We start from the raw sequence: 20,756 nt of genomic DNA on the forward strand, positions 1-20,756 counted from the left end.
AGGAAATTCTGACACATGTTACTACATGGATGAACTTGAGGACATTATGCTCAGTGAAATAATCCAGTAGCCAAATGAGAAATCCAAATGAGAATTCCACTTATCTGAGGTCCCTAGAGCAGACAAATCCACAGAGACAGAAAGCAGGGTGCCGGGTGCCAGGGGCTGCGGCAGGGTGGTGGGGAGTTAGTGCTTCATGGGGACAGAGTTTCACTCTGGGAAAGTGAAAATGTTCTGGAGATGATGACGGTGACAGTCGCACGATGACGTGAATGTACTTAATACCCCTGAACTCATTTTGTAAATGGTTAATTTACGTTACGAGAATTTCAACTCAGTAAATTATTAAAAAACTGATGAGGGCACAGGCGTCTACGTGAGGAAGCTCCCAATGGCCCAAAGTGCAAAAGCAACAAAATAAGTCACAATAATAACAGACTCAGCCGGTGGGACAAAGCAAAGGGGGGAAAGGGAGCGGGCATCTGAGTGAGGCGGGGGCTTCTCGGCGTCGGCTGGGCAGGTGCGGGGGCGGCCTGCCTGCGAAGCTGACACGTGGGCCGTGACGCGGGAGAGTGGAGGACAGTCACAGGCGTGGGAAAGGCGCGCCGAGTCCCCTGGGGGCACCCTTGGCCCGTCCCAGGGGTGAGGGCAGGGCTGAGCAGGAGGGGCTGCGGAGGGCTTGAACCCGATCCCTGCTCCTGGGCCTCGGCCACTGGCCCCGCCGCGCCTCGGCTGGGCGGGCTTCTTGCAGAAGACACCGACCGGCCATCCCTACCCCTCAAGTGCCAGGCTCCAGTGGGCGCTCCTGTGAGGGCAGCCCTGGTCCCAGGGGTGCCCCCAGCTGCAGCAGCAGGGGGTCCTGGAGCAGCCCGCCTGTGCTCTGTCCCGCCGTCTCCAGGGCCCCGCAGGGCGGCCCCCAGCCACCCGCTCCCCGCTCCCTTGACGGTGTCAGGCGGGGCTCTCCCCCGGCGTAGACACAGAGCACACACAGGCCTGGAGCTCCTTCAGGCCCAAGGGCGGCACCTCCGCCGTCCTGGAGGGCTCTGGGGGGGCCTCTCCCTGCTCTCCTCCCCCCACCCCCCACCCCGTGCCCCCCGAGGTGAGGGGGAGAGCGGCTGTGATGGGAGAGACTGGGGAGGAGGAGGGCCCGGCTGGCCCGGCTCAACGCACCAGGACCTCGGCGTGGGGGCCGCAGACGAGGGCAGGCGGGGCGCCCCCGGACCCCTGTGCCCGCCGGGTGTGGACAGCGTGCTGGGCTGGGCAGACGCGGACGCAGGGCCACGCTGAGGGCCCAGGTTCCGGCCGTGAGCACCAGTCCAGCCTCACCCCCAGCAAGGCTCCCGCTGGAGCTTTGTCCAGGCGCGAACTCGACACGCTGGGGGTCCTTCTGGCTGGAGGAGTGGAACGGCGCCCTCCCACAGCCCAGGCCCACCCAGAACCTCGGCATGAGACCTCAAGTGGAAATAGGATCTTTGTGGACATAACTGGTTCAGGATCTTGAGATGAAAACCTTCTGGATTAGCGTGGGCCCTAAATCCAAGGACAGGCGTTCTTAGAAGAAGAGGCGAGACACAGACACGCGGGGAAGAGGCCTTGTGAAGGTGCGGTCAGGGATGGGAGGGCCGTGGCCCCAAGCCCGGGACGCCGGGGGTGCGGGCGGCGGGGAGAAGCTGGGAGAGGCAGGACGGACCCTGCCCCGAGGCCCTGGAGGGAGCGTGGCCCTGCTCGCAGCCCGGATTCGGGCCTCTGGCCTCCAGGGCTCCGACATGCCCCCCGCGGGCGCCGGGCTGGCCCCACACTCACCGTTATCGCTGTTGTCGTCCACCAGGATGACCTCCTTGAGCAGCCGGGAGGGCGTGCGGTTGACCACGCTGTGGACGGAGCGCAGGATGACCGAGAGGGCTTCGTTGGCAAAGATGAACACCACGGAGATCTGGGGCAGCTGGGCCGGGTAGGTCATCCGCCTGCACCTGCGGGAGAGCCGGGGTCAGGGGCAGTGGTCGGTGTCGGCGTGCGACGGGGAGGTGGGGGGCCGGTGCCCCCGCAGGACGCCCCCTGGGACCAGCTCTAAATGCTGCTACCAGTGCAAGAGCAACGGCAGTGCCACAGATGGAAAGGGACCGAGCACAGCGAGGGAAACCACACGATGACGTCTGTCTCAGAAGCTCGGCACTTGAAGGCTCTGAGCCTGAACCCTGCCGTCCCCTTGCAGAAAGGCAGGGAACCTGCACTTGTAAGGGGTTCAAGTCCCACTGGGAACACTCAGAGCATTTTTCCTTGATGCCCTTGGAAGGCGCGGAAGAGAGATAAAAGGAACGGTGGTCATCTCACCGTGTCGTCCAGTGGGGGGCCTGGGGGAGAGCCCCGGCCCGGAGCCCGTGTCAGCTCCCGAGACCCAGCGCTACCTGAGCGCCGGGTGGTCACGGAGCAGGCGGCTGCTCGACAGGTGGCACCTACTGGGCGGGTCCTGCTCTCGGCGGGCACTGTCCCCTGAAGTGGGGTCTAAGTAGACAGTGCTGGGCTGCCCAGAGGGGCGGAGCACCAGTGCCAGACGAGGGCTGTTGAAGTAGGAGAGAGGTCTGCATGGGACCAACGAATCGTGGCCTCCGCTTAGCCTTAGCATTGAGGGTGCAATAGGAGGATGAAATATCTTCTTCCAAAGGTCTTATCTTGGCTGTAGGGTTGTGGGAGGGGAAAAGATGGGGGGCAGGGAAAGCAAACTGTTCCATGTTGGGTGTGGGATGAGGCCAGTGAGAGGCTGTTAATGTAATAATACAGCGGAATAAATTCACAAGGGGGAAGGGAGCTCTCAAAAATAGCGAAATGGGAAAAAAGGAACAAAAAATAAAGACAGAAGGCACCCAATCAAGTATGTTGGCTGCTACAATAAATGCAAATAAATGTACTCTCTCCTTAAAATCCTAGAGGCTTTTCTTTTTAGAGGCTTTTCAGTGAAGTTAGATACATAACGCACTAAAGCACACTTATACGTGCACACATTCACTCAGTCACACACGGCTCTGCTGTGTGCAGTTTACAATAAACACAGATCAAAGAGAGCGATTTTTTAAATTAATTAATTAATTAATTTTATAAATTTATTTATTTATTTTTGGCTGCATTGGGTCTTCGTTGTGGTGCGCGGGCTTCTCATTGCGGTGGCCTCTCTTGTTGCAGAGCACGGGCTCTAGGCACACGGGCTTCAGTAGGTGTGGCTCGTGGGCTCTAGAGCGCAGGCTCAGTAGTTGTGGCTCACGGGCTTAGTTGCTCTGCGGCATGTGGGATCTTCCCGGACCAGGGCTCGAACCCGTGTCCCCTGCATTGGCAGGCGGATTCTCAACCACTGCGCCACCAGGGAAGTCCAGGAGTGATTTTTTTACAAAGAGATTGGAAATATAATCAAGTGAGAAAGGGATGCCAGACAAATACCACCACCCCCAAACCAGAAATTCAGCACAGGCATCACATAGGATGAAGGAGGTAGACTAGTTATAAACCATTATCACAAAGTGACCTGGCAGCTGGGTATAAAAGGAAAAACTACTAGAAAAGTCTACAAGCATGCATCACCCTCAGACTGGGCAGACTGCGAAAGTAAGACCATGAAGGAATTACATAACGAATCCCCTAATTCCTTCTCAGAAAAAGTTTTCTCTTATGCCCAGAGGACATTTACAGAAAGTGGTCATGTATTTGCAGAATAGGAAACCTCAGATTTTTATGAAGCAGGGATTTGACAGGCAGGGCCATGTCTGTGGGCGCGTGACCCGGGCAGCCCCGTGGGGCCCGCACCGGGAAGGGCTCGCTCCCTCACAGCCTTCTCCTGCGTGTCCATGTGACTCCTGTCCTCATAAGGTCATTAGATTAGTGGCCGCCCTGCGCCAGTATGACCTCATCTTAGCCAATTACAACCCCATTTCCTAACCAGGTCACATTCTGAGGTCCTGGGGGGTAGATTTGGACATATCTTTTGGGGGACACAGCTTCGCCCGTAGTCAGTTATTCTTACCCCACACCTGGAGAAAGAGTTTTACTTGAAGGTGGGGAGGTTATTGCACTTATCGGGGGCTGAGGACGCACGTGGGCCAGAGCTGTCTGAGGAAAATAACCACCACTGGGGATAACCAATCGCGATAAACAGTCACTGTATCAGCCAATCATGAGGCCACCTGACCAGGGTGCTAAATAATAATGATGGTAACTGATACCGATGGTAACCAGCCATGAGAATAACGAATACTAATGGGCAGTCAATCATGACGAGAGCCAATCAGGATGAAAGCAGCAGCTAAGGCCCCCGGCACGCAGCGCGCACTCTGCCCCCCGAGCAGCCCTAACAGGAACCTAACATCCCCGTTTGGAAGATGAGGCTCTTGGGGGGTAACTCGGCGCTTCCGCAGTGCGCGCTGGCGTCAGAGCCGGAGCCGAGCCTCCCGCTTCGGGCAGAAGTGGTGCTAATGAGCGTCCTTCCAGGCTGCCCTCCGGCCCTGCTCACAGCTGGCGTTTGAGCGCCGGCCTGACTTCAAGATGGACCAGAGCCCTGCGTCACGGGCGCGTTGATACGGGCTGAGCGCTGCTGGGCAGATTTCATTACTCAGAAAAATGCTTTCTTTTCTTTTTTTTTAATTTATTTATTTTGCGTTGCACGGGCCTCTCACTGTTGTGGCCTCTCCCGCAGCGGAGCACAGGCTCCGGACGCGCAGGCGCAGCGGCCACGGCTCACGGGCCCAGCCGCTCCGCGGCATCTGGGATCTTCCCGGACCAGGGCACGAACCCGTGTCCCCTGCATCGGCAGGCGGATTCTCAACCACTGCGCCACCAGGGAAGCCCATAAATTCCCTTTTTTTGCTTAAGCCGCTTCAAACTGGGTTTTAAGTCTTACCAACCCAGCCCCCAGAATGGCAGGCAATAAGGGGAATTGCTGTTGTAGGACTAAGGCTCAGGGGAGATCTCATTTCCAAATATAGACGCTGGATGCCTGGTCACGTTCATGAGAAGACCCCAGTTCCTCGTCAGAAAGGCCCCTGGGGGACTGGAGCCCGTGTTTTAAGCGAGGCTCTCATGAGGGCTGTCACAATAATCCCCGTGATTCAGTCCCCTGAGCGCAGAGGGAAGCTCTGGGTTGAGTGACAGCTGCAACAAGCTCCAGAGAGGCCCCGGGCGGAGGCTGCGGGACAGGAGGGGACCGGGGGGTGGGGTGTGAGGGGAGGGGCGTGGGAAGGCCCCTTTCCACTTCTGATTCATCAGCCACATCGCCCATGGGGGTAGGAGGGGTGGTCTGCACATGCGCCCGGTGCCAAAGCCTCCTCATTTCTTTTTTGGGAAGAAATGGGATATAAATAACCAGGTAAGTAACTAAATAAAATCCACATTCTCTAATTCAGGGAGGCAGAGAGCTCTGCCTCTTCAAACCAGAGTTTCTGTAAAGCAGGTTTCTATCAATTAAGGCAGATTGTAAAGGTCAGCTCTTTCAGAGTTCGCCCTGTCACTCTGTTAGTTTTTATTTCGGCAGGCTGAGGTTTCTTACGCGAGATCTGAATCCGCACAGGGAATGCCAGAATCGCTCCTGCTGCCCGAGCAAACCCCAGGCCCAGCAAGACATGGGAGGAGAGTGCTCCCGAGGACAGGAGAGTGTGCAGTGACACACCACACACAGCGGGTGGAGCCCTTTCAGCTTAAAAAGCAGAAAATCCAGTGCAAATTTGCTTAAGCAAAAAAGTTAAAATATATATGTGTATGTGTGTATACTAATTTACTGCAGAGTCTAGAGGACTTATTTTTTAAATTTATTTGTAATTTATTGCAAGTGGCTTCAGGGACAGCTGGATCCAGGTGCACTTAGCACTGGAACCCAGTTCCTCCCCACCTCCCAGCTCTGCTATGCCCTGCCACGGATTTTTTTCTTGGGTTTCACAAGTGCGCCCTGGGAGCTCAAGCTCTCCCCTCATGATGATAAGATAGTGCAGATCCCCAGGCTCCTAAACTTGCAGTTTTACTTTTGGGGAAAATCCTGATTTTCCCCAGCATGGCCTCTGGTAATTCCAACGCTCCCGCTGGACTGGCCTAGACCATGTGATCTCCTTGAGCCAATCACTGTGGCTGGTGGACCGTGAGCTCTGATTGGCTTAGTCCTGGTCATGTGACCCACCCTGCAGCAGGGGTGGGAAGTTTCCGTGGGTCCCCACATGGAAACAGGGAGCTACTGCCCAAAGAAAGAGAACTGGATTTTGAGGAGGCGAATGACAAGCGTCTTCTACACGCAGATGCACATCTGTTCTGTAAGCGTGCTGCTCTGATGCTGGGAGATGTGGCAGGACCGTTGGGAGACCCCTGCCCTTGGCCCAGGGCTGGGGGGGTGGGCTGGACCCCTGTGGGCTGGGACTGCTCTGAAAGCAGGCCCTGGGGGGATTCAGGGGGTCACAGAGAGGCTTCAGCTTTGGCATAATTTCGTCATGACTGGACTCAAGCCCAATGCCGACTGGGCAAGGGGTCCAGCCATGCAGAGGCAGCGTGGAGGGGTTCTAGAGGGTTCTGCAGAACCACCACAAGAACTACCCGGCCTTGCCAGGTAGTCTTTGCTACAGTGGGATTCATGCGGGGTCTCGGCTTGACCTCTGCAGGGGCTGGAGACTGAGGTCAGCCAGTAAAACCCCAGACGCCAAGGCTCAAGGGAAAAAAAAAAAAAAAAGAAAAAAGGCTCGAGGGAGCCCCCCTGCTGGCAAGATGTCATAGCGTGCTCACAGCTCACTGCTGGGGTGATCAGGCACCGTCGCTGTGAGCCTCACCGTGAGGGCCAGCTGGAAACTCCTGCCTGGTGTCCTTCAGCGATAAGAAACTGCACCACGTGTGTAACAGCTTTGCTGAGCCTTGTGAGTCCTTTTAGTGAGTTATTGAACTTGAGGTTGGCCTTGGGGGTCCTCCGAACCGCACCAGGGCTGCCCAGGCCCTCAGAGCTAAACTCCAGCAGCTGTGCTGAGCCTGCTGGTGGGCAACTTAGTTCATCCTCCAAAAGTCAGGACACAACGGGGGCTTTCAGAAATCGACTCACACTCAAACACATGCACACGCACACGCGTGCACATACACTCACACACACCCTCAGAGCACCTGACTCATTCAGGTCCGTGTCCATGACTGCTGTCACATCTCAGCACCACCTGCGTTATTATTTACTTTGTATGTTTCTCCAAATTGGCCTGTTTTACACCTGAATGCTTTTTGTTTGTTTGTTTGTTTTGCGGTACGCGGGCCTCTCACCGTTGTGGCCTCTCCCGTTGCGGAGCACAGGCTCCGGACGCGCGGGCTCAGCGGCCATGGCTCACGGGCCCAGCCGCTCCGCGGCACGTGGGATCTTCCCGGACCGGGGCACGAACCCGCGTTCCCTGCATCGGCAGGCGGACTCTCAACCACCGCGCCACCAGGGAAGCCCCTAAATGCATTTTTAAAATTCAAAACGGCCCCTTAATTTCATCACTGCAAATGGAAAGCAGCACTACTTACGCTAAATCACTGGTAACCATGAGAATAAATGCGATGAAAATGCGATAGCACCATCACGAGCAGCGCATGGGCCAGGCTCTCTGGGTGTAACGCGACAGAAGAATGGAGTCACAAGAGGGCCTAACCTCCCACCATGCAGCTCGGGCCAGCCAGTTCCCACCACTCCCGGCTGCGGCTAGAGCACGGAACCTGGGTAGACGCGCTCGCTGGTGTCCGCGCCCCAGGCCCCCGCACTCCCTGGTGCGGCCACGCGCTCACTGCCAGCCCTGCCCCAGCGCCCTAGAAACTCGTTGCTGGGCATCTCACCTCACTCCTCGCACAGCAAGCCCTCAAGCTTGGAGGAACAGGGAGTCTGTGAGAACCGCTCCCTGGTCCTCCCTGGGCTGGGGGAGCCCCGAGGCCCCGTGTCCCCCGTGGAGCTGATCCGCTGCCAACCACCTGCACCCGCAACGATGACGCACCTTCTCATGCTCTGGGCCCTTCCCTGTCAGCCTTCCTCCCCCACCCCCCGCCCCCAGGGCTTCTGGGACCACTTCCCAAACCGGAGTCCTATCTCAGAAGCCACAACTGGAAGAGGAGCAAACCAAGACAGGCGCTAAAAGTAGACGCTCCCCCGCACCCCCCCATCCACGTGTCCTTGCAGGCTGCTCCACGGACGCAGGACTCAGAGCGGCAACTCTGACCACATGGCTGCCCAGCCCAGCCCAGCCCTGAACTGCAGCCCCTGCCAGGAAGAAGGTGCTGCTGAAAGTGCTTTCCTGTTCAAGGTTGCCAGCTGCAGGCTGAGTTCCTGTGGCCAGGGCCACAGAAAGGAGCCTGGCTTCATGTCCAGGGTGCTTGGATGAAGTTATTAAAGCAATGAGGTCCACTCAATATGGAGTTTTGTTCCAAGCTCGCCTCTGCTTTACTACAGGATGCAATGATCTGAGACCAGGAGCTCTGGGTGACCAGAAGGCAAGGCACAGCCATCGAGGGGTCTGACTTTTCTGACTAGTCAACTGCTGTGGCTTTGGGAGTGGGGTGGGACAGGGGTTTACAGGCAAGTGACAGAAATGGAATGCCTTTTAGACACGGGCGATGCTCACTTCAAGCAGAACCTCCACCCACCATCGCGGCTCCTGCACCAAAAGCGGGAGGACAAACGCATCTGGCAGAGACTATGCTTCAAGCTGTGTCACTTGTCACTTGTGTCATTTGTATAAGTGGCGGCACCTGGAGCATCGGCGCTGGCGCTGCCCAGCTTCCTGGGCAGCACCGTCCCTGAGCAGCCTCAGCCCTGTACTGGGCACCTGCAGAGGCTGCCCATGGCTGAGAGCAGAGAAACCAGAGAAGAGAAGGCGGATGGGGAGGGCCCCACCTGCGGGGGCCCCCCTCCCTCCGCTCTGCTTGTCCAGCAGATCCTGTGAATATCTGGGTGCCAGGAGCCCAGGCCCGCAGGGGGCTGCCTGGAGGTGTCTGTGGGAAAGGCCGCGTACTCACTTTTTGGGCCTGTAGTCAGGGATGGTCCTGTCCAGGGAGATGCGGTCGCTGAGCTGCGCGTTGTACCCGTATTCCTCAAACTTGCCCTCTGTCTCCTGGCTGTTGTCACGCAGTGTGGCTGCCATGCCGCCCTGGCCCAGGCCGCCTGGCCCCTCCACCAGACCGATGGGCTTGGCGAGCCCTGGAGGAAAGGAGAAAAGAGGGGGTCAGGCACGTCCCAGGACCTACCGTGTCCTTCCCCCACCCTTCTCCCAGCCTCACCCTAAAAGCCCCTTTCTTTCAGGTGCAAACTCAGCAAATTCCTTACATACTGCAGGATTCCAACTCTAAGACATTGCAGGAAAGGCAAAGCTATGGAGACAGTAGAAAGATCAGTGGTTGCCAGGGTTTGTGGGGAGGGATGACCAGGCGGAGCCCAGAGGATTTTTAGGCTAGTAAAACTACTCTATCATTCTGTAACGGTGGACACATGTCCACATACATTTGTCCAAACCCAGAGCAATTACGGCACCAAGAGTGAACCCTCATGTAAATTGTGGACTTTCAGTGATTATGAAGCGTCAGTGCAGGTTCGTTAATTGTAACAAATGTACCACATTAATGCAAGGTGTTAACAACAGGAGAAACAGGAGGGGGGTGCGAGGCTACATGGGAACTCTCTGTACTCACCACTCAATGTTTCTATAAACCCCAAACTGTTATAAGCAGCAAGAGCTATTTTTTAAAAAATATGTCTTTAGGGCTTCCCTGGTGGCGCAGTGGTTGGGAGTCCGCCTGTCGATGCAGGGGACACGGGTTCATGGCCCGGTCCGCGAGGATCCCGCATGCCGCGGAGCGGCTGGGCCCGTGAGCCAAAAAAAAAATTTTTTTTTTAAAAAGTCTTTATTTATTTTGGCTGCCGCGGGTCTTCATTGCCGCGGGGTCTTTAGCTCTGGCCTGCGAACTCTTAGTTGTGGCATGCATGAGGGATCTAGTTCCCTGACCAGGGATTGAACCCGGGCCCCCTGCATTGGGAGCAAGGAGCCTTAGCCACTGGACCACCAGGGAACTCCCATGGTTTTTTTTAAAATATAAAATAAAAATAAATTAACTTAAAAAATGCAAAGCAGCTGCCCCACTTGCTCACCAATCCTTGATATTGTTGGTCTTTATAATTTAAACTAATTGTACATTCACACAATGGGATGCGACTTTGGGATAAAAACAAAGGAACTACCAAATATGCAACAATCTGGATGAGTCTCGAAAGCATTACGTTGAGCAAGAAGCCTCCCAAGACACAGAGGGAAACATATGTATGACTCTATTTACAAACTTGGAAGAACAGAGGAAGCTACTCTATGGTGACACAGCAGTGAGAGAGCAGGGACCACCGTGGGGGGAAGGGCATTGGCTGAAAAGGAGCCTCCTGGGGTAACCAGGGTGTGTGTGCGTGTGTGGGTGCCTGAGAAGGCCAGGCCAGGCCAAGGGAGTGTTTTCTGGAATGTTCTATTTGGTCACTTGTGCCAGGAGAGGAGAGATCATCCCCCTGACGCCAGGGACCAGAGCAGTGCCAATCAAGCAAGGACAACACCCCTTGCTCTCTCTGGGATGGATGATTCTGGGGCATCTTGGTTTTGGGAGTGATGTCCAGGGAGCAGAAGTTTAAACCAGAAGGAGTTGGGATGAATTCCCATCCCGGAGATGCATTTATTAGCTTCCACAGAGAAGTCTCTGGTCCTAGCTCAGGCCACTAGAAGTATAAACTCGGGGAAATAGCTAACATTGGTGTCACATGCTGCCCCACACTGGGTACCAGGATCTTCTTTTGTGACACCCACTCCCTCCTTAGGTTCTTAAATTAGTTAAACAAGGAGGCCACTTGGCTGAGGGGGTCTAATACATTGCCTCTAAGCAAGCAAACCCAAAAACCTAAGCCTGTGAATGCCTCAAGGTTACGAAATGGAAACCCAACCACACACAGCCAATCATACAGAGAATTACAGCCAATCACAGACACCCACACACAGCCAATCACACAGAGCTAACCACGCACAGCCAATCTCAGCCAATCACAGACAACCACACACAGCCAATCTTAGCCAATCACACACAGCCAATCACAGCCAACCACTCACAGCTGGGCTTTAAGCCATACCAGTTAACGATCACTTTTGCTTTGCTTCAGCGCTTAATCTATACTTTCTCCAGCTGCTATGGGTGGGGCGCTCCTAACCACTTCGAGTTCTGGGTTGCCCCATTCCAATCAATTTTTGTCCAAATATAATCCTTTTTGTTTTTTGGCTGGCAACACTCATGCGGGATCCCAATCAGGGACCAAACCCACGCCCGCCTGCAGTGGAAGCCGGGAACCCTAACCTCTGGACCACCAGGGAATTCCCATGTCCAATATAATCTTAAGATTTGTAATATGCCTCAGTTTGTCTTTTAGCGGTTCCCAGCGAGGGCAGGGGCGGGGAGCAGACCTCCATCCTCCACACAGCCAGGGGTTCCTCTGATCACCAGAGCCAAGGCTGCAGGCTCCAGGGACCCCCTCCCCACCGCAGTTCCCAGACCAGGGATCAAACCCGCGCCCCTGCATTGGGAGCACAGAGTCTTAACCACTGGACCCCCAGGGAAGTCCTGGGAATACTCCATTGTAAATGGCAAATGTAGCGTTGGTATCTATGGAGGACTGAAGTATACTCACTGGATGTAAAATTGAAAAATCACATGACACAAATCACTTCCACTTATCTTAATACTGCAAAATATATATATATATACCTAATCATGCTGTTTTAAAACGTCTGTACTGTACTTGCAGTTTCTTTGAAAGGTCTGTAAATAGACGTCTCCCACAGGCAAATGTGTTTCCAAACCTGAAGAGAGGGTCTCACTGCTCATGGCAGCCCAGCCTCAGAGTGAGTTCAGGTGACCAGAGGGCAGGGGTTGCCCAGGGTGGGACCGCCTGCAGCAGCCAGGCCCCCCGGCAGTGTGGCTGAGGCCATCACACCAGTTTCCGCTTACAAAAGTAAAATATGCACATGTTGAAAAATTCAAACCATCCAGAAAGCTATAAAATGAAGAGCTAACGAACGTTTCCTGTGCTCTTCTCCTTCTCTCCAAAGGAAATGATTTTTTCTGGTTTTAGGCCTTCTCATTTTGTCCACTGTGGACACGCATAGTAATTTTATGGGTCTAGTTCTTGCTTTGTCAGCCAGAGACTATTTTCCTTGACTTCCTGGCATGAAAGATGAAGATTTAGTCTATTTCCCCTACCGCCTACATCCCACTCCTGCCTCCCTTGATTTTTCTTAGCTATGTTATTATTTTTAGTTGTTCTGGTGGTTACTTTTGTGACCTTATAAGGAACACTTAAGGCTCTATTTCTGGAAGTATCAACTTTAGCTGCTGTCTATGGACTCCTTACCAGGTTACAGGAGAAATTAACGTACTCCTGGGGTTGCTGTTCAATGGGTATAAAGTTTCAGTTATATATATTTGTTTCAGGGGTATATATTTCCTTTGCGTCTCCCGCTTAGCTGTGCCATCCCTTTTATGGTGTCAAAGACCATTTGTAACATCTACATTTTGCTCTGCAACTGCGATTGGGCTTTCCACAGATTTGTCCATGGGTTGATTCCAAAACGAGAGAGGAGTCCACATTTGCCACACTGCGATTATGTAATTATTCACTGTGGAGACAAGCAAAGAGGCACCATGAGGACCGAAGTGGAACTCTATCACTAACTGAACCCGTGCCCTTAGTGAAGAATTTCCAAACGTCAAGGCAGTATTCACTGCTTTCCTGATACTCTGTTAATTTCCCCGAAGTATGCATATTTTGGTTTGCTTTAGGTTTGCATCTTGACTTTCTGTACAGCTTTTTAAGATGAACGTATAAGAATGATAACAGTAACATTCAGCTAGCATGTGTCCTTTAGATACCAGCACAACACCCCTGTGAGGTAGGGCTATAATTCACCCCATTTTGCAGATGAGTTAACTGAGGCACAGAGAGGTCGTGACCTGCTCAAGGTCACAGAGCTTGCGAGCACCAGAACGTGCATCTGTACGGAGGCACTGTGGCACCAAGGGAAGGCGCTTCACCGTTGTGTGCTGCTGACTCCTCGGAGCTTCCGAGTCACCTGGCTCGTGAGATGGGTCCAGTTTCCTCTTGCAGACGCTCCTCACGGCAGAGCTGGGACTAGAGCGAGGTGCCTGGGGTGCAGGATTCAGGGAGACGCCCGCCTTAAGGGTCCCCGTCTCTCAAAGTCCTCCACGACTTTGCTCCTTGAATCAGCCATTTGCCACGTGCCCACGTCCGCACATGACCACAAAAGCACCGCTGCGGACGTGCTGGTGGGACCAGCTGGACACTGGCCATCGTTGGAACCAAAGCCCAGGGAGCCTTGTCCGTGTTCTTCATTGCTGATCTCCCAGCAGCCACAGAGCCCGGAGGGACGTGAGCTGGGAGAGTGGATGGAGAATGAATGACTGAGCCCGACGGACAGAGAGGGTGGGCAGGGAGCCAGCACGCCAACCCCAAGGGGCTGTACCCCTGAGACACTCTCCTGCTGGGCCCTGGAGGCGGGGGCTCCGCGGAGGAGCAGCCGCCCTTAGGTGGCTGTTTTCAAACGTGGGCAGCGACCCCTGGAGGACACAGACTGCAGGGGCGCACCCGGAGCATCTGACTCCGCAGGTCCGGGGTGGGCTGGAGAAGTGGCATCTCTGAGAAGCCCCCAGGGCACGCTGATGCTGCTGGCCGGGGACCCCACTCGGAGGACCTCTGCCCTGGAACAGGCGCTCTCCGCCTTTCACCCCGCCACGGGTACAAGACGCACTGCAGATGGGAACATGGTGCACACCCTGCCTTCGGGCTGCAGAGGGCTGGCAGCGAGGGGAGGGTCCTGGGTCGGCACCTTCTGGGCCTCGCCCTGGGCCCTCTTGGCCCTGCGGTGACGGCCGACCCAGAGGAGGCTGCAGCGGCTCTCAGAGGCTGGCCCCCAGAGCACCCTTGCGGGGAGGCGAGGGGTCAGAGCTGCCCGCCGCGGGTCTCTGCTGGGCCCCACCGTGGTCTGCGGAGCAGTAAAGATCTGTAACCGCTCCCCTGATTGAGAACCCACGGATCGCGTTTCGCTTTTAAGGAAAGTCGCACACGTCGGTTCTTCCCCGCAGGGTTCCCGGAGCTCTCATCCGCCCTCTTTTCTCGTATCCCAGCGTTGACTCACATCTTTTCTCCCAAAGAATTCCTTCTAAAGAGGCGGGATTGATTGGTACCCCCCGGGAAATGAGGGCAAACGGAGAGAGAAGAAAATTGTCAAGATTAAAGATGGCTCGGCCGTTACTGCAGGGTCTGAGGCCCACTGAACCGATGGCCAGATAGGGCCTGCCGAGGCCTGCTGGAGCCATGCCTGCACTGGGCTTTGGTCCTCACATCTCTCAGCTCCTGGCTTCGCCAAGCAGCCCGCAGGGGGTGGGGCCGGGGGTGGGGCCGGGGTGGCCCGGGGGCGGGGCTGGGGCCAGGGGAGGTGCCGGAGGTGGGGCCTGGGGCGGGGGCGGGGCTGGGGCCGGAGGGGTGGGTGTGGGTGTGTGGGGAGGCAGCAAAGTGCCCTCGTTCCTGCCCTTCCTCTGGGGACTCCTGCACCAATTAGCCAGCCTCGGCGCGAGGGCCCCTGAAAGAGCAAGAAACCAGATTCTCCAGACGGTTCTGGGTTGAACTGTGGCCCCCAGAGATACGCCCAAGTCCTGACGCTTGGGACCCGTGGGTGCAAACTTATTTGGATATAGGCCTTAGCAGATGTAATCAGTTACAATGAGGGCATCCTGAATTGGGGTGGGTTCTAACCCAATGACTTGAGCCCCTTAAAAGAAGAAGGAATTTTGCACACAGACACACACAGAGAAGATGGCCATGAGACCATAGAGGCGGAGTTGGCAGGGATGTGGCCGCGAGCGCAGGACACCTGGGGCCCCCAGGAGCTGGAAGAGGCAGGAAGGATCGTCCCCCGGAGCCTCCGGAGGGAGCGTGGCCCTGCACACACGTTGGCTGCAGATTTCTGGCCTCCAGAACCGTGAGGGAACCAATGACTCTTGTTTCAGCCATCCGCTTGTGGTGCTTTGTTAAGGTGGCCCCAGGAAACGAACACACAGACCCGCCACTCACGCCGCCCGCTGGGACGTGACCTGCATCCAGCGGCCCCTGAGAACTGCACGTGCCGAGGTGAGCATCCCTCACATCCGATGGACGCTCAGGCCGTCGTCAGGCTGACCTGCGCGGATGTGGGCGCAGGTTCCAGAGGCAGCCGGCTTCCTTCACAGGAGCAGAGGGGTTGCTTTTCCTGTTTGAAACCCTCCACCTCCTCCTCCAGTGAAGGGTGCCGCAAGCTCCTCGTTTAGTCCTTGAATAGACGTGATTTTGAGAACAATGGGAAATTTGCATTCATTAGCTCGGAAACTTCTGTTGGACAGCTTTTCTGACAAAAGAAACAAAAGCCAGCATCCTCAACGCAGTTCTGGGACTGGAGTTCAGAGCTGACGTTTGCTGCACTGCCCCGCCGTGCCAGGCGCTGCCCACACCTGCTTCCTTTACTCCCCACGGACCCTTCTATGCCAGGTGCCTCCATCCCCCCACTTCACGGAGGAGACCACCGAGGCTCACCATGGCCACAGAGCCAGGAGGTGGCGAGCCCAGCCTCTCAGCCACGTGCTGTAAACTTCAAAGCATCTCAAAGAAGCTTCTTAGAGGGGACTCATAAAGGTCACCAGCTTTTCACTTTGCCATCACGGACATTTTAATTACAATTACTTGTCACTGTCACTACCATCTCATGAAAGGAAGGTCCTGCACTACACCCCGGGCAGGAAAGATGCACCCTCGTGGTAGTATTTTAGTGAAATACACCTGAGTTTCACTTTGCCCCGGCAGGTGGAGGGCGCCGGGGGGAGCGTCGGGCCCACACTACAGATGAGCCGCCGGAGGCGCCCCCAGCACCCGCTGGCCCACGGGGCTCCTGGGTGCACAGTTCCCCTCCAGGCAGGTAAAGGGCTCCCTCTGCGGCTGGGGGGGAGTGCCAGTCGAGGTTAGAGGCAGGGATGGAGCTGCGAACACCCACAGTCAGCATGGCACGAGGACCGACCGGGTGGGTAACGGGTGCGGCCGTGTCACAGCATCCTGACGGAATACAAGCGCTGGGCAGGAGATCTTTGGAAGCCCTCTGCACACCCACAGGGGCCTCACATCTCTCTCAAGAGATGGGCTGCCAACTGGCATTCGGGAAGCTTCTCCAGCTCAGTGGGAATTGGATGACCCAGCCCTCCCCGGCGCCCACTGGCTCCCCGCTTCCGCGTTGCCCTTGGAGAGGGGCCGGGGGGGCACCAAGGGGCAATTCTGCGTCCCGCTTTTGCTGCCACTTACTGTCAGTGTCTCCTACGCTGTTACATGTGACTCGATAATAATTATAATTAATAATCACCTTTTAAACCGCCACGGTATTTAAACATTTATTGAACGGTTCCTATGTGCTTAGACATTTACTTATTTATTTATTTTATGCATTTAGGTTTGTTTCCTTATTTCAGATATTGAACTACTGGGTCAAGGATAAAATACTTTTGTGGGGCTTCCCTGGTGGCGCAGTGGTTGAGAGTCCGCCTGCCGATGCAGGGGACGCGGGTTCGTGCCCCGGTCCGGGAGGATCCCACGTGCCGCGGAGCGGCTGGGCCCGTGAGCCGTGGCCGCTGGGCCTGCGCGTCCGGAGCCTGTGCTCCGCAACGGGAGAGGCCACAACAGTGAAATACTTTTGTGGATCTTGGTGCCAAATTACTTTCCAGAAGGTTTAGATTTGTTTTATATTGTTGCCAGCAATATATGTTCTTACTTTTCTAATTAGAAAGTGCATTTCTTCTGATTGAAAAGATCATAAATACTTATTGCAGAAAATTCTGAAGCCACACACACACACACACACACACGCCCACAAGACTACCCAGGGTCTCACTCCACAGGGAAAACCAACATCAGTATTTCAGCGCTCTGCTCTTATCACTACATCCTAAGCATTTTCTTATGTCACAAAAATTCTGCGTAAGCATACCTTTTTATGACTGCAAACATAAAATCTCATCTTGTGGCTTCATCCATTCATCAAAAACATATGAAGCATCTCAAATGCCAAGAGCCGTGCCAGGTGCTGTGCGTAGGTACCCGGGGGGACAGGGGGCTCACTGTCCGGGCAGGAGACAGTCACACAAACAGGCAATCGGGGGCCAGTGTGCTGAAGTCAGCCACGCTCACGGGAGACACAGGGCAGCTGACCCCGCAGCTTGAGGTTGGGGGTTCAGATACGGCCTCCTGGGGCCTCCAGGGAGCTTTTGGAGCCTGCAGGAAATGGGCCCACGGAAGGGGCAGGAACACGAACCATTGGGTGGAGGGGGCTTGGAGGGGCCCGTGCGGAGTCTGACGGCCTGGCGGTGGCGTCCAGGTGGGAAAGGATGAGGGCTCCCCGCGGGCAAGATGGCCTGTGGACACGGATGGCCCAGTACCTTCCCTCCCTCTCTCCCCCCCCCGACCTCAGCAGACCCTCTCTGGCTCTTTCAGGAGCCGGCCCTCTCCGTGGCTGCCACCCGTGCGGCCTGCCTTCTCTACCACAGGGTTCCAGTGAGACACTTCATCCCCTGGACCCTGGCCAACGGCGGGCACGTGCCCCAGGAAGACTAGTAACCAGGAGACACAGCGCCCTCCTCTGATGTCTTGAGCACCAAGAATAAGGGGTTTGAGGGCCATCTTGGTCTGCACAAAGGGAGGCTGCCCGTTCAGGCGTGCTCCTTCCCAGCCCGGGTGCGTGGCCCACTCGGGTGCACTCCAGCCCACCCCAGGTAAACAGGAGCTGAGCTGGCCAAGGCAGAACAGGGCCTGAGGCCCCAGCACAGAGGTCTGGTGGGTGGGTGGCTCTCCCAGGGGCCCAGATAGCTGGGAGCCCAGGCCGAGGGGGCAGAGGTGGGTCCCGAGCTGTAGGAAGCAAGTCGTCAAGGTCGGGTGGAGAGCAAGGCTCCGAGGGGCAGGCACAACTCAAGGCCCTTTCCAAATCCAAAGTCCCAGCATGCTCCTATGATGCAGTGCCCGTCGGGGTGCCCACTGCTTCCAGAACATTCTCTGCTCTGATGTTCTTGCCCAGAGCCTGAGGGGATGCCTCTGGTGAAACGCATTTGGCTTCAGAGGCAACCATTTGACTTTCCAGAGGCAAAGCGTCTTCCGCCTGAGAGCCTGGGTGAACCGTCTCAAATTCATCACCTCTGCGGTAACTGGCAGGGATCCTGCACTTAGGCGAAAGGCCGCCGACCGCCACAGCAATTCTGCTTTTATGGAATGATCATTTGAAGTTCCTTTCCCACGACCTGAGGGAGCACACTTTTCTAATTACAAGAGATAATTTGGAAGACGCAGTGGCGAGGAGCTGGCTCTATCCGAGCGCGGGTGGCAGACCCTATTCACGCAGGGGGCAGGGCACTGACTCTGGGTTGGAAGGCAGGACAGCAGGAAGGTGCAGCTGAGGAGACGACTCAGGAGCTGAGGGGAGGAGTTTGGAGCCCGTTTCCCAGACGCTTCCTCTTGTTGCGCCCCGAGAAAGATGACAATGGCATTTCACGCTAAATAGGGACCGTCGTTCGTCATGTGTCATAGGGCAATAGGGAGGGGTGGGGGCTGCGGGGAACGGGTGCGCACGTCCCACCTGCAGGGACCACTGCTCCAGATCTAACAGGTCCAGAGACACCAGCTCTTCTAGGCTTTCGAGAGAAAGTAGCACTACAGACTCATCGCTCTGAATATCAGCAACTCATTCATATTTTGGAAAAAAATTGCATTAAGTTAACTAATAAATAGGGTCTCTGTTAATTAGCCAGGACCCGTGTGGTGGGCTGAGTAATGGCTCCCAAAGAGACCCGGTTCTAATCCCCAGAACCTGTGGACACGTTGCCTCAAATGGTAAACGGGACTTTGCAGGTGGGATTAAGACCCCTGAGATGGGGAGAGATGGCTTACCCAGGAGGGCCCTAAACGCCATCACAAGTGTCCATGAATGGAGAGGGTTGGGGGAGATTTGATGGAGACAGAGAGGGAGCCATGGTGACGTGGAGGCTCAGCGGGCAGCGAAGCAGGATGGATCCTCCCCTGGAGGCTTCGGAGAGCGTGGCTCTGCCCACACGCCGGCTGTAGCCCAGCGAAACCCACTGTGGGCTCCCGACCTCCAGCACTGTGAGAGAACAAATCTGCGTGGTGGTAAGCCCACAGCACGTGAGTTATGAACTCGACAGACAAAGCTGCTGTAGCAGCAGGGGAAGCTGGCGTCCTGGGTGGCTCCTCCCTCGCTCCTCTCCCCTGGGGACCAGGCAGGGCGCTTGCTGGACACCTGCCCGCCAAGGTGGGGAGGGCCCCAGAGCTGGGGTCTTGGGATGGTCTGCTCTCACCAGCCCTTGCCAGCAGCCCTGGGCTGGGCAGTCGAAGGCCTTTCATCTGCCGTCAGCACACGTGAGCCATGGTGCCCCAGGGATGGCGGGAGCACAGATTGTCAGACCCGGAGGTCTGGGGGGTGGAGGGGCGGAAGGCATCTGCTGAGGAGCCACGTGAGCTGGCGGAGGCAGGGCCAGGCCTGGAGTCCAGGCGCCCAGCTACACTGGCCCCGGAGTCCATTTGCTCTGGAGATGAGCCCTGGCCCGGGGCTTCTCCAGCTGCTGGGCACCTCAGAACCTCAGGGCCGCCGGCTAGAGCACAGGTGACTGGTTCTGAGGTGCCCAGCAGCTGGACACACCTCGGGATCCTCGGGCGCTGACCCTCAGCTAATGCAGACAGTCCGGGCCGTGCAGAGGGGCAGCCGACAGGAGGAACCAGCGGGGCTGGAGTGGGGGTGAAGTCCCAGAGGTGCCGCTGTGGGGTCGTGGTGTTTTCCCCACGTGGTGCTCTTGGAAATCAGCCCAAGCAGGTTTCACTTGGAAGCCTGACTCCGGCTTTTTGGAAGGATCTGGCATGCTGGCCTCATGGGCCTGCTTCTCCACAGGGCAGTGATGGGCTGCAGCCGAGAGCTCCGCCCCTGACCCAGGCAGGGCCTCTGCTCTCTCGCCCCCCCTGCAGATTTTGCACGGTGCCCTGGAGGTCGAGAGGTCGTGCCCCCGGTTTAGAAGGATGGAGAGGGGTGGTGGGTTGAATGGTGGCCCCAAAGGCGTCGTCCAGCAGGAACCTGTGCAAGTAGCCTTATTTGGAAAAAGGGTCTTTGCAGATGCTACTAAGGTAAGGACTTTGGATGAGATCATCTGGATGAGGGTGGGTCTTAAATGCAACGCCCTGCGTCCTTACCATTTAGAGAGACACCTACAGAAGGAGAAGCCACGTGATGAGGGAGAGAGAGATTGGAATTAGGTGTCTACAAGCCAAGGACTGCGAGGATTGCTGGGGGCACGAGAAGCTGCGGAGAGGCCTGGAACAGACGCCCTCAGAGCCTCCAGGAGGGATCGGCCTGCCAACACTTTCATTTCACACTTCCGGCCTCCAGGACTGTGAAAGAAGAAATTCCTGTTGTTTAAAGCCACCCCGTTTGTGGTCATTTGTTATAGCAGCCCCGGGAAGCTCATAGGAGAGGGAAGGAGGGGCTGGGGAGGGGGAGAGGGAGAGGGGGGAGGAGGAGGAAAAGGGCCAGCTGCAGACCCTGTGGTTGCTTGGCCAGCATCTATTCTCTCCATCCTTTTTATCAGTAGAACCTCAATTTGTTTTGGAGAGAAATGCATTCAGCTAAAAGGCTCGC

At 56.1% G+C, this 20,756-nt stretch overlaps 1 protein-coding gene across 5 annotated transcripts in view; it reads right to left on the reverse strand.

Moving 5' to 3' along the window:
- GALNT9 (polypeptide N-acetylgalactosaminyltransferase 9) overlaps nt 1-20,756 on the reverse strand; it is a 121,366-nt gene that overhangs the window by 45,487 nt on the left and 55,123 nt on the right. For all 5 annotated transcript variants that reach the window (XM_067015956.1, XM_067015955.1, XM_059040063.2 and 2 more), the window contains 2 exons: nt 8,980-9,160; nt 1,804-1,970 (listed from right to left, as the gene is read on the reverse strand). In XM_067015956.1, the coding sequence (XP_066872057.1) occupies nt 1,804-1,970; nt 8,980-9,160 (348 nt within the window). The remainder of the gene's footprint in view (nt 1-1,803; nt 1,971-8,979; nt 9,161-20,756) is intronic.

The sequence above is a fragment of the Kogia breviceps genome, chromosome 15 (assembly GCF_026419965.1).
Source record: "Kogia breviceps isolate mKogBre1 chromosome 15, mKogBre1 haplotype 1, whole genome shotgun sequence".
Lineage (NCBI taxonomy): Eukaryota > Metazoa > Chordata > Mammalia > Artiodactyla > Physeteridae > Kogia > Kogia breviceps.